At 34.7% G+C, this 14455-nt stretch overlaps 1 protein-coding gene across 1 annotated transcript in view; it reads right to left on the bottom strand.

The window, feature by feature from the left end:
* Nucleotides 1-14455, bottom strand: part of LOC136025266 (uncharacterized) — a 29690-nt gene that overhangs the window by 13182 nt on the left and 2053 nt on the right. Inside the window, exon 2 of the mRNA XM_065701127.1 lies at nt 2728-3015. Coding sequence (XP_065557199.1) covers nt 2728-3015 — 288 coding nt within the window. The remainder of the gene's footprint in view (nt 1-2727; nt 3016-14455) is intronic.

Here is a 14455-nt window from a genome sequence, read left to right on the forward strand (position 1 = left end):
TTAGATAGGTTCAACACTGTTCAAAAATAGGAAGAGAGATTTTGAGGATGCACAAAGTGGTTATTTGGAACCTACGGAAGTTCATTCTACTTTTATCCAAAACCAAGTCCTTTGAAAACGATTCCTAAATCTATAAAAGCACAGGTTGACAAGAACAATTTTTCTGGCTACCTACTTGGTTTAATTGGTAGAGTTTGAGGTCCAAACAGCTCGTATATCCATTCAAACATGGCAATGAAGCATTCACGAGCAGCACAATGTATACTAAACGAAAAATGGACACCAAAAAAGGCATAACATAAGTAAAAACATTTATTTTCTAGCAAATCTTGTAATGATGATCGGAGATTTAAATGCACACGTATAGTAGGATTTTTTAAAACACCCAAAGGGTTTAAATGGGAAGTGAATATAGATGACCAAACAGAGAGAGAAAAAAAATAAATGGGGATAAACAAGCAAAAAATGCAGGGTGATGTTTTGACTTCTTTCAAAACATTTCTCTTTAATATTAGATTTCTCTTTCTAAAAAATGTTTATAACAAACCGAAGTTGGCCGAATTCGTACTTTAGTGTAAAAAAACAAAAACGAAATAAAAACAAAATAAACAAGTAAATTTAAGTCTGGAAAATATTTTTTCCAGAAAATCAAAAATGTTGTAAGCAAAACATTTATTAAAACAGTAAACAACATCAAAATAGTAAAAAACATACAGAATTAATTGACGAACAAGTTAGATTAAAAAAAAGCAATACGTTGAATTGGCTAATAAATAAATGGTTCTTAAATAAATTGATTTTCTATACTTCTGAAAGGAACGAATTTAAAAGGAAAAACAAACATTTTCGAAAATTAACTGTGTATCTAACTCATCAAACTAGACTAATTGTTTAATATACAATGGCAAATAAAAATATTGATAACTTGCCCTTTTTGTCAAAAACTTTGACCCTCTTTGCAACCTCGATTCATATTTTATCTTGATTTAGTTTCATATACCATCCAATATTCCTTGACAATTTGTATTTAATACCTCTAGCAGTTCCAGAAATATTGCAGATGCACAATTCTGACTACCTGGATCCAAATAATGTCTTTTGAATTAGTTCAATTTTGTCCCTCAACATTCAGCTTAATACCTATAGTTGGTCTGAAACATTGGAGATAAGCCCATTTTGACAATCAAAATTTACGTAATTTATTTTGGTTTAGTTAAACCCCCCCCCCCTCAAAATCCTCTGATAGTTTGAACTCGATACCCTTAGCCGTTCCTGAAACTTTATAGATACACCATTTTGCTAAATCGGATGCTATTGTTTGGTTCAACATCTCTCTCAAAATTTTCTAGGAACTTATTGCACTTAGCTCCTTCTTGGATATTGCAGATACGCCATTTTGATAATCTGATGAAGATAGTGCAATTGAATTAATTCAACATCCCTCTTAACACTTCCTGAAAGATTCAGATTAATGCTTGTAGTTGCTCCCAGGATACTGTAAATGCACCAATTGACAGCTTGGATGCATATAGTGTCTTTGGATTTAGATAAACATTCATATGGAAGTTTTAACTAATATCCTTAGCTATTCAAGAGATATGATAGATAAGCCCTTTTGACAACCCCATTGCATAGTATCTTAATTAGTAAAACATTCCCCGAAATTTTCAACTTAATACCCTTAGCCGTAGCCGGGATATTGCACAAGCCCCCCTTTTGCATTATAAAATATATGTTTCAGCCATTGCCAATTTATATTATTTACGGCCCTTGCAAAGCTTTTGAGAGTCTTGTCATTTCCGGGCATATCTATTGGAACCTTTGCCTGACAATTTTGAACAAAATGGTCATCTCAAAGTTTCGATCGACTGTCCCTGGAGGATATGCGTGTCTATTAGGAAAAAAGTTGCAATGGAGGGTGCTGATTGCTTTCCAACCACAATTGACTCTTAAAAAAACACTAAAATTTTCAAGGCTTTTTCTGAAGGCTTATTGCCCTTCACTACTAGCAACACTAGAGGGTTGTTACTGGTAATACACCATGGGGTCTATACAATCCATTTTCCTTTAATGACTATGATAGACGCAAACTTTTAGGGAGAGTGGCTTCCTAAGACGCAGTACTGTTCGGTTGAGTCCCCCCCCTAAAAAGCTCAAGCTTGTCATGGCCATTTATAGTTCTGAAATACGCCTTTGTCCATTATTATCTTTTAACACTGTCACATGGTTGTATTATGACAAATTATATATTAATTATATAAAATTAATTATATGTTACAATTAATTATAACAGATATATGTTACAAATTATTATACAAATTAATCATATGTTCCTGATACACTTTAAAAGTTAAAAACTTTTTGCCACGTCCCGTAGATTTTGACACGCATCTATTTCCCCCCCCCCCCTTCCTTCTATATTTTTGTGAATTTACCACGCTGACAAGGCATTGAAAATCCTTAGTTGTAATTTTTGGTCGTTTATACTGTCTCACCATCATCCCAATTTTGGGTTGATTATGTAGTTTTATTTTGTTTCCTCTCTTATTTTTGACACATTTACTTTCTGTTGTGTTGTGTGGGTCAAAAATAAACAAATTGACTAACATTAGCCTTGTTCATTTTGTCTATACAAAAACCTAATTTTCTTTTATTTGAAAAGGTCAAGATATTTTGTTTATCTAGTCTTTTGAACGTTGTTATTAAAAGCAAAAATTCAAATCTTACATCCAAAAACAAACGGTTGAAAGCATGGATTTGTCTTTCCAGAAGAGCATTCTAGGTTGATGAGCGACAGGTTCTGTATTCCACCTGTTCCAGGCCAGGTAAACTCGTAACACCAAGGTTCAGTTGGTGGAGTTGAAGCTGTTCCACCTGGGGATGCAGAGGTTCCATCTGAACCCTCCTTAGCTTTTTTCTCGAAAGCCCTCCGTTGAAAGTAGTTGAAGTCAGGAAGGTTGCTTAACGATTCATCTTCCAAGTGAGACAAAGTGAAGGATATTTTCTCGGCTTCTTCTGCAATCAAATAGAAAATATAAATTATATTAAAATTTACATCAACTGTATGTAAATTTATGTCATTTATTTTATAACTACTTGTATTTGTGCTACTTGAAAGTTGCCGCAGCATTAAGCTAATTTAGGGTAAAAATAGTGACGAAACTTCATCTGTCATGTTTATTCCTTCTCATTAATCCTCCTCCGGAGCGTCTAGTTTGACTACTTCTCCAAAGATTTTCATAGACTTTAAGCTAGTTTTAGTGTTTACTAGCCGTCCTTACCGAGGGGTTAGCGTGCTAGACTTAAAACTCTAAGGACAGGGGTTCGCGTCCTGGTATCGCTGGTTATTTGGTTCGGAACGAGGGTCAATGGTATAGCTATGTAAGCTCAGCCACTGTCGACCCAGCCCTAAATGAGCTCCTGGAGAAATCTGGGGGGAAAACAGGGGAAGCGTCGGATAATTCGCCCCCAACCACTCATTGCACTCCCGGCCGAAAACGGAAAATCAGGAGACCTGTATCTGCACTATGAAGACCATTAGTCAGCATGCATGTTCTTTCAATGTGTCTAAATGAAGGGTTTAAAAAGTTTGTGTCGATTGTATTCATTTAATTGACATGAAGTAAAAGATCTCATCCATGGTTGCGAGGTTATTTGACTTAGTTTTGGTGGCTTCTGTTTAGTTAGTTATAAAAATTTTCCGAAAAAAAAGTTTTTCAAAGAAAATTAAAGGCTATATTAAACTTAAGATCAGTAGAAATAAAAACCTATAGTAATTCCAACTCAAAACGACCAGAAATTACTATTAAATAATAAACTAGATCTACGTTGCATGGGCAACATGAGGTGTTGCCGCAACCTTTGTTCGGCTTCGCCGAGTAAAGTGTTCCGAGAGCAACACTTTGGTTTTGTTTCCTCTTTTCAATTAAACACTGAAGTTATTAATCTGTAAGGATCTTAAAATAAATACTAGGTAAACCAACTCACAAAAATTGCAAACCGCTCATTGCAACTATCAAAAGTTACAAACCTCTCATCGCTAAGATGATTGTACTTACAATTATAGAATAGTAGCCGATTATTACTTACAAGTCCCCGACATGTCTTACCGCCGGAACCAAACTGGTCTTACCATCAAATACACCGGAACCAAATAATAGGTATATCAAGTAGCAAAAGCTGCGAGCCCCTCCTTGTTGAAGATGATTCTGAGCTAACAGCCGACTTTTGCTTAAAACTCCCCTATATGTCTCACAATTGGTATCGGCCTATTTTTGGTTTCAGTATGTACCTTACTCCTGAAGTTTTCAACCCCTTTAAACTTTCAAACTGGTATATCTCATGAAGGAATTTTTCTACCAAAAAATGGATGACATATACTTTGATCAGCTCATCAAGAGAAAATAAATCTATCTGTCTTAGTTCAAAAGTTGACTTTTTTGCCGTAGGCAAAGTTTATGACGTCACCACTGAGAAAGGAGCAAAGGATAAACTCTAATTTCTTTAGCAACGAGAGAACTTTGAAGTTTAAGAATTGCATCTGGTACCATTTCTCTACCGCAATCCCAAGTTCGAAAAACGAATGATAAATGGGTAGAAACAAGAAATGAAATGGGTAGAAACAATAGATGGCAGCACTTTCGGTCCCCACTTTTTATTTCTGTAATTTTTTCTATTTATCACTCAAAGAAGATATATTGGCTGTGGGGCTGGGTAACTTCCGCATATGCTTAACACTTATAGATTTTAGTCCATCTTTAATTTGAAACTGGTGCCTGCCTGCTTGCTTGCTAGAACGGAGCTTTCCACTCGAAAGCAGAAACATGGTTTAATGAAACAAAAGCTTCACTGCATAACTTCAGATAGTTCTCTCTCATATAGGCTGTAAAATTCCAAGTCACTTCACACACTATAGGCTCTGGCTCAAGGACAAGTAAATACCATCCTTTTTGCCCCCAGGCAAGAGCTCTACGAAGCTTTCCAAAATACAAAGTCATATTCATCAATCCGGACTAAAGTCCACATTTTCTGTAAAAACCGCAGAGTTTAGACCCTTACCACTTTCTAGGAATAAGCTGAAATAAGCTAGGAAAAAAAAACACGACAAAACCAAAGTGTTGCTCTCGCAACACAATGAAACCCAAAACGAAAAGAAATAAAATAAACAATCATAGCAAAGAAACACACAACAGGTACTAATATAAATGAATAAATAAATTTCAAAATCGGTAAAGCTTTATTGAATATGCAGCCCTAGCTTAAAACGAACAAAATCACTACAAACAAGAATTTGGCTACTGCTCCGATCCCTAACTTAAAAAAGTCTAAAGTCTACTGCGTCTTTAGTGCCTTACTGAAAACAAATTATATTACAAATATTATTAGTTCTCTCAATTTCTTTGGTATTATTAGTTCATTTTACTTATTTTCTCCAAGGTCTGTTCGAGACACATTGCGCAGCACAACATTGAAAATAAAAAAAAAGGTATTACAATGAAATAAAATTTTGAACAAATGAGTTTTCTGCAATTAATATTATTACATATAAAATATTCAGCTTAGTCTTATTAGTTCTGCTTCCCTAACTCTAAGAGTCTAAAGCCTAATGCGTAATTGACGCTTTACTGAAAATAAATAAAATCTTGATCTGATGAGCTTTCGGCAATTAATATCAATAAAAATAAAATATTTAGTCTAATTTTATTACTTCTGTCCAAGATCATTCAAGACCAATATAGTTTTCAGTAAAGCGCCAATGACGCAGTAGGCCTTAGACTTCTATAGTTACGGAAGGGGGCAGTAACCAAACTCTGTTTGCAGTGAATTTTGCTTGATTTAAGCTTGATTTGAACATTTAATGTAAGTTTTACTCGTTTTAGAATTACCAATTTATTTATATTGGTACCTGTTGTTTGTTTGTTTTCTATGATTGTTTATTTATTTTCTGTTCGTTTTGGGTGTCATTTATTTTTATAAAAGTAAATAATTTTTGTTCACTTTAAGCTTGATTTGCATATTCAATTTAAGTTTCACTCCTTTTAAGATTTATTTATTCATTTATATTAGTATCTGTTGCATGTTTATGTACTATGATTGTTCATTTAATTTCTGTTTGGTTTGGGTTTCGTCCATTCTTTAATAGTAATTACATAAAAAAAACTAGTTTTTTTAACTGAAAGTAAGGAGCGACATTAAAACTTAAAACGAGCAGAAATTACTCCGTATATGAAATGGGCTGTCCCCTCCGCAATCCCTCGCTCTTTACGCTAAAACTTTTAATTGTTTTAAAAAGCAGAATTGTGGCAAAGAGTCAAACTTTAGCGTAAAGAGCGAGGGATTGTGGAGGGGACAACCCATTTCATATACGGAGTAATTTCTGTTCGTTTTAAGGTCGCTCCTTACTTTCAGTTAAAAAAAACTAGTTTTTTTTATGTAATTTCTGAACGTTTTTGAATTAATGCATATTTGATTTTGGCTCTCCACACATAAATTATTAAAATGAAATTTGCATATTAATTCCTTTTTTGGCTAAATGGCTTTCTCTTAGTTTTGATCAGACGATTTTGAGAAATAAGGGGTGGGGAAGGAGGCCTAGTTGCCCTGCAATTTTTCGGTTACATAAAAAGGCAACTATAAATTTTAATTTTAATGAATGTTTTTATTAGTAAATTATTAGTAAAATTAGTAAAAATAGCCCCCTCCCCTCGACCCCACCCCCAAAACCAAAAAAAAATCCCCTGAAAACGACTGTACACTTCCCAATAACCATTATTATGTGTAAACACTGGTCGATGTTTGTAACTTGCAGTACCTCCCCCAGGGACTGTGGGGGAGTAAGTCATTCCCAAAGACATAGTTATTATGGTTTTTGACTATGCGGAACAAAATGGCTATCTCAAATTTTGATATGTTGACTTTGGAGAAAAAATGAGCGTGGGAGGGGGCCTAGGTGCCCTCCAATTTTTTTGGTCACTTAAAAAGGGCACTAGAACTTTTCATTTCTGTTAGAATGAGCCCTCTTGCGACATTCTAAGACCCGATGGTCGATACGATGACCCCTGGGGAAAAGAAAAGAAAAAAAAAAACAAAAAAAAAACAAATAAACACGCACCCGTGATTTGTCTTCTGGCAAAAAATACGAAATTCCACAATTTTATAGATAGGAGCTTCAAAATTTTGCTGTAGGGTTCTCTGATACGCCAAATGCGATGGTGTGATTTTCGTTAAGATTCTGTGAATTTTAAGGGGTGTTTTCCCCTATTTTCTAAAATATGGCAAATTTTTTCAGGCTCGTAACTTTTGATGACAAAGACTAAATTTGATGAAACTTATATATTTAAAATCAGCATGAAAATCTGATTGTTTTGATGTATATTTCGTTTACTATTGAGCCGGATCGCTCCTTACTACAGTTCGTTACCACGAACTGTTTGATTTCTGGTTATTTTGAGCCGGAATTATTATAAGTTTTTATTTATGCTGATCTTACGTTTAATATGGCCTTTACTTTTCTTTGAAAAACGTCTTTTCCAGGACTCTTAGAAAGGACACTAGAACTTCCGATTCACAATTGAATGAGCCCCTTTCGAATGTTTTACCACAACCCCTTGCATTTGAAGTGCTTCTGGGGAAAAAACCAGTGCTGATCAAAAGTGGCTATCTCAAAATTTTAATTCAGTGATTTTTGGGAAAAATGAGCGTGTGAGGGGGCCTAGGTGCCCTCCAATTTTTGGTCACTTCAAAGGGCACCAGAACTTATAATTTTCGTTAAAATGAACCCTCTTGCAACATTCTAGGACCACTGGGTCGATACGGTCATCCCTGAAAAAAAAACAACAAATAAATAAACACGCATCCGTGATCTGTCGTCTGGCAAAAAATACAAAATTCCACATTTTGTAGATAGGAGCTTGAACCTTCTACAGTAGGGTTCTGATAATCTGATACGCTGAGGGTGTGTTTCTCCCTATTTTCTAAAATAAGGCAAATTTTCTCAGGCTCGTAACTTTTGATGGGTAGGACTAAACTTGATAAAACTTATATATATATATAAATATATATATATATATATATATATATATATATATATATATATATATATATATATATATATATATATATATATATATATTTATATATATATATATATATATATATATATATATATATATATATATATATATATATATATATATATATATATATATATATATATATATATATATATATATATATATATTTATGTAAAATCAGCACTAAAATGTGATTCTTTTGATGCAACTATTGGTATTAAAATTCCGTTTTTTAGAGTTTCGGTTACTATTGAGCCGGGTCGCTTCTTACTACAGTTCGTTACCACGAACTGTTTGTTAGTAACTACTGGTCGTTTTGAGTTTTAACAATAATAATTATTTTCTACTGGTCTTGAGTTCAGTATAGCTCTTTACTTTCATTGGTTAAACAAAAAAAAAGCTTTCTGAAAATAAGAAGCAACATAAAAATTATTACGCATACGAGGGAGTTGCCCCCTTTTCAATACTTCGCTCTGTACGCTAAGGGTTTTTTAGTACTTTCAAAAGAGCTATTCATTCCAACTAAACGGTCTTTGTGATTCAGGAGTCGTTCTTAAAGAATTGGGACAAAATGTGAACTTTAGCGTCAAAGAATTAACGAGGGCGTGATCCCCATCATATAAGTAATAATTTCCGTTCGTTTTAAGCTTTAATGTTGCTCCTTACTTTCAGCTAGCAAAACTTTTTTATATTTAATTTCTGAAACGCGGCTGTCCCTGCATGGAAAATTCCCATCCCTCAGGAAAATTTCCTCCATCGAAAGATCCTCCGACATACCCCCCTCCAGAAAAATCCCCCTAAAAAGTCTGTATACTTCCCAATACTATATACAAACAATGGGCATAACTTGCAGCCCTTCTTCCGGTGACTATGGGGGGGTATAAGTCATCCTCAAGGACATAGATATTAGATTTTTTGACTATACTGAACAAAATGGCTATCTAAAAATTTTGACCGGGTGACTTTGGTGAAAAAATGAAAGGGCGCCTAACTTAAAAGGGTACTAGAACTTTTAATTTCCGATCAAATGAGCCCTCTCCTGATCTTCTACGATTACTGGTTTGATATGTGATCACCCCTGGGAAAAAAACAAACAAAGGAATAAACACGCATCCGTGATCTTTCTTCCGGCAAAAAGTGCAAATTTCCACATTTTCGTACATAGGAGCTTAAAAACCTCTACAGTAGGGTTCTCTGGCATGCTGAATCTGTCGGAGTAATTTTCATTAACACTACTTAATTCCCTAGGGGCTGTTCTCCCCCTTTTTTAAAAATTTGAGCAAATTTTCGCTGGGTTGTACCTTTTGATGGGTACCATTAAATTTGATACATTTTACGCAATTTGAGTTAGCATCAAAATTCGATTCTTTTGCTGTTTCTATTGTTATCAAGACTCTGCTTATTAGCGTTTCTATTGAGCCGCATTGCTCCTTATTTTTATGCCTGTTTTTACGCCCATTCTGTTCGTTTTTACTACCAAAGTTTTTTTTATTGTTTTATAAAATGAATATTTCTACAGTTTTTCACGTCTTAGTCTTAAAAGTATACGATTATAATTTATTAGTTACCTATCGAATTGTTGAATTGTATTATGATATAAACTTGCTTCTACTAGACTTAAGTTTAATACGGTTCTTTACTTTTCTTTGACAAACACCTATTTCGGAAGTTTTTTAAAATTTAATTTCTGGCCATTTTTGATTGCCAATGTTTTTTTTTATTGGTCGATATACTGAATATTTATCTAGTTTTTCATGTCTCTGTAGTATTAATGACACCCCCGCAACATTTTCCAACGGTTTTACCTTAATACCTATAGTATTTTGCAGAATCAAGATCAAATATACCCACTTTTCTCAATAACCAACCTTGTGAATAAGCAATGGGCAACTTATACAGCGTACAACAGTTGACCCTGGGGCTGTGGGGGGGGGGTTGTCATCTCCAGAGGCATAGTTATTTGACTTTTCAATTATTTTGCTCAAGATGGCTCTTCCAAAAATTTGGTAAATAAATAAATGATCATCTGATAAATAACGTATTTAAAATCAATGAATCAACAGAGGATGTAGAACATTGACCTATGATATCAAACCGTTCGTGGTAACGAAAATGTAGTAAGGAGCGACCCGGCTCAATAGTAACCAAAACTCTAAAAAATTGAATTTTGATATCAATAGCTACATCAAAAGAATCGCATTTTAATGCTGATTTTGAATATATAAGTTTCATCAAGTTTAGTCTTACCCATCAAAAGTTACGAGCCTGAGAAAATTTGCCTTATTTAGGAAAATAGGGGGAAACACCCCCTAAAAGTCGTAGGATCTTAACGAAAATGACACCATCAGATTCAGCGTATCAGAGAACCATACTGTAGAAGTTTCAAGCTCCTATCTACAAAAATGTAGAATTTTGTATTTTTTGCCAGAAGCCAAATCACGGGTGCGTGTTTATTTGTTTGTTTGTTGTTTTTTTTTCTTTTCCCCAGGGGTCATCGTATCGACCAAGTGGTCCTAGAATGTCGCAAGAGGGTTCATTCTAACGGAAATGAAAAGTTCTAGTGCCCTTTTTAAGTGACCAAAAAATTGGAGGGCATCTAGGCCCCCTCCCACGCTCATTTTTTTCCCAAAGTCAACGGATCAAAATTTTGAGATAGCCATTTTGTTCAGCATAGTCGAAAACCATAATAACTATGTATTCGGGGATGACTTACTCCCCCACTATCCCTTGGGGAGGGGCTGAAAGTTACAAACTTTGACCAGTGTTTACATATAGTAATGGTTATTGGGAAGTGTACATACGTTTTCAGGGGGATTTTATTTTGTTTGAGGGTGGGGCTGAGGAGAGGGGGCTATGTTGGAGGATCTTTCCTTGGAGGAATCTGTCATGGGGAAGAAAAATTCAATGACAAGGGCGCAGGATTCTCTAGCATTACTATAAGAAAACAATGAAAAATAAACATGAAAACGTTTTTTCAAATGAAAGGAAGAAGTAGCATTGAAACTTAAAACGAACAGAGATTATTACGCATATGAGGGGTTCTAAAATACTTTAGCATAAAGAGCGAGGTACTTAGGAGGAGATAAATACTTGCTCTTTATGCTAAAGTATTTTTAGTAATTTCAACTATTTATTCTTTAAGGGGTCATTCTTAAAGAATTGGGACAAAACTTACGATTTAGTGTAAAGAGCGAGGTATTAACGAGGGTACAAATCCCCTCGTATACATAATAAAAATATAAGGTTATGAAAGTTTGTTACGTAAGTTAATTCTTAAGTTACGTATATTTTTTACCAATAAAAACGTTCGTTAAAAATTAAAAGTTCTAGTTGCCTTTTTAAGTAACCGAAAAATTGGAGGGCAACTAGGCCTCCTTCTCCACCCTTATTTCTCAAAATCGTCTGATCAAAACTAAGAGAAAGCCATTTAGCCAAAAAAGAATTAATATACAAATTTCATTTTAATAATTTATGTGCGGAGAGCCAACACCAAACATGCATTAATTCAAAAACGTTCAGAAATTAAATAAAAAAAAAAACTATTTTTTTTAGCTGAAAATAAGGAGCGACATTAAAACTTAAAACGAACAGAAATTACTCCGTATATGAAATGAGTTGTCCCCTCCGCAATCCCTCGCTCTTTACGCTAAAGTTGACTCTTTGCCACAATTCTACTTTTTAAAACAATTTAAAGCTTTAGCGTAAAGAGCGAGGGATTGCGGAGGGGACAACTCATTTCATATACGGAGTTATTTCTGTTCGTTTTAAGTTTTAATGTCGCTCCTTACTTTCAGCTAAAAAAAATTAGTTTTTTTTTTTTATTTATTATCTTCAGAAAGCATTGAAAGACTAACCAATGAATAGGATCAATGCCACATTTGAGAACAAATATAGTAATTCAAAATTGTTTCGTTTTTGACTTTGATAGCTATCACTTTACTATAGTTTTAAACAATGCAATTTAGGAAAAGTGCAAGATAGTTTTTTTTAAATATCCTATGATCCCATACTGAATTATATAGAAATTAATCTCTAATACCCTACCAAGGAATATGTTTCTCTGGAAAAATAATTATAGGGGAATATATTTTGTAACAAGAAAATATTTTGAATTGAAAGAATTTAATTGTGTACTGCGAAGGTATAGGTTCAACCAACCACAATCTTGTTTTAGTCCCCACACTTCCAAAAAACAAGATATTTTATTGAGTTTTATTCTTCTATAAATTATAATTTATGAACACTTTTGCAACAAGTGAAATTTATATATCTGGCATGTCTCTGCTAATGAACTATTTATGGCAATTTGGTAAATATGTTGCAATTATGTCAAAATTCCGATCAGATACATTTGGAGAAAAGAGGGCGAAAGAAACGTAAAGAGCGACGAAGAATTTCGAGAAACGCCTACAACAGCACAAGGATGGTATTACCAAAGCTCTGAATTGTAATATTACTTCTGTTTCTTTTGATTCTGCTTCAAGCAGCCATGTTTTGAAAATCCTAGCCACAAAATACTTTTTTGAAGAATCTGCCATTTTTAGCAATGACCTAGGCATAAAGCAAGTAGTTCGAGAAGCAATTGAAACCAGACTTAAGATTGACAATAATATTTCCTTAAATAGGGCTTGGGCGAATATTCACTAAACGCTCTATCCACAAATTTAACTAAAATGACCTTACAAAATATTATAAAAAAAACCCAGTAGATATGAATACAGAACCTGTGACAAATAGACCTATGAGATCAGCAGCCAAAAAAGTAAGGCTGGCATTAAAAACGTGTTTTTAAATCATTCTTTTTCATTTCAATGAATTGCCTCGTTTTATCACAGTTTACTTATCAGTCCTGGTTGAACTTTGCTGAGGTACGGATGCTGGGACTGTTTTGAAAAATTTGTCATTTTAGTTTTATTGATTTTATCCTGTTGTAAGTTGTTTCTTCTTATATATTTTTGTATTGCTGAGGACGGCCCTTGGACATAGGGCCGAAATATTCATTATAATTTGTTTCTCACTGTCTTGAGAAATTCCCTATTGTTCTTCTTGTTTTGGTGTTTATGAGGGCGAAGAGGGGAGGGCTAGTTTTCCTCATATCGCTTCTGACTCTCAAAAGGAACTAGAACGTTCCATTTCCAATCAAATAAGCCTCTTACAAAATATAAACGAATACCCCTTCCTTAAGAACCTGATATGTTCCTGAGGCATAACTTTCCTCTGGGCCTTGAGAGAGGGGGGGGTCTGTCAATTCCAAAGGCATTGCTTAAGGATCTTTGGGGTATATTTAACAAAATACCTACCTCAAAAGTTCGATCAGATGCATTTGGGCAAAAGAGGGCGTGGTTTGGAACTATTTAGCCACTGACCACTTTTGACTCTTGAAAAGGAACTAGAACTTTCATTTCCAATCAAATGAGCCTCCTCCAAAGTTCATTCTGTCTTCTTTTTCCAAAAGTACCTTATATACCCAGAGCATAATTTACGACCCTTGTCCCCGGGCTTTAGGGGTTGCGTCAACCCCAAAGGTATTGTTATATAATCTTTGGACTATTTTGAACAAAATGCTCATCTTAAAATTTCGATTTGATACATTTGGGGAAAAGAAGGTGTGGGGGTCTTTGGCTCTCCGATCACCCTTGACTCTTAAAATGGAGAACTAGAACTTACAGTTTCCAATAAAATGAGCATCCTCCAAAGTTTGAATGATCATCCCTTATATAAAATTCTTGTATGTCACCAATTTAGAACTTAAAACCCATACTCCCGGACTTTGCGGGGTTGTGTCAACCCCAAAAGGAATTGTAATATCATCTTTGGACACTTTTGAACAAAATGAGTATCTCAGCATTTTGATTAGATGCATTTGCCGAAAAGAGGCTGTGGGGGGGGGGTACTTGAACTTTCAATTTCCAATCAAATGAGCCCCCTCTGAAGTTTATCCGACCAACCCTTCCGTAAAAATCTTATGTGGCCCCAGGACATAGCTTACAACAATTGCCCCCGGGCTTCGGGGGGGGGGGGTATGGACCCCAAAGATTTTGTTATCTGATCTATGAACTATTTTGAACAAAATGACTATCTCAAATTTCTATCTTATGCATTTGGGAAAAGAGGCCGTGGGGTGGGGGTTTTCTTGCCCTTCGATCACTTTTGACTCTGAAAAAGGGAACTAGAGCTTTCAATTTTTAATCAAATGAGTCCATCCGAATTGTATACGACCAGACCTTCCAAAAGACCTTATATGTCTTCGAGAATTAAAACGTTTCCCCCCGGGTTTTGGGGGTTGTGTCGACACCGGAGTTTTTGTTATCAGATCTTTGGACTATTTGAAATAAAATGACTATTTTAAAGTTTTGTTTGGATGCATTCCTGGAAAAGAGGAC

The sequence above is a fragment of the Artemia franciscana genome, chromosome 3 (assembly GCF_032884065.1).
Source record: "Artemia franciscana chromosome 3, ASM3288406v1, whole genome shotgun sequence".
In the NCBI taxonomy this organism is placed as follows: Eukaryota; Metazoa; Arthropoda; class Branchiopoda; order Anostraca; family Artemiidae; genus Artemia; species Artemia franciscana.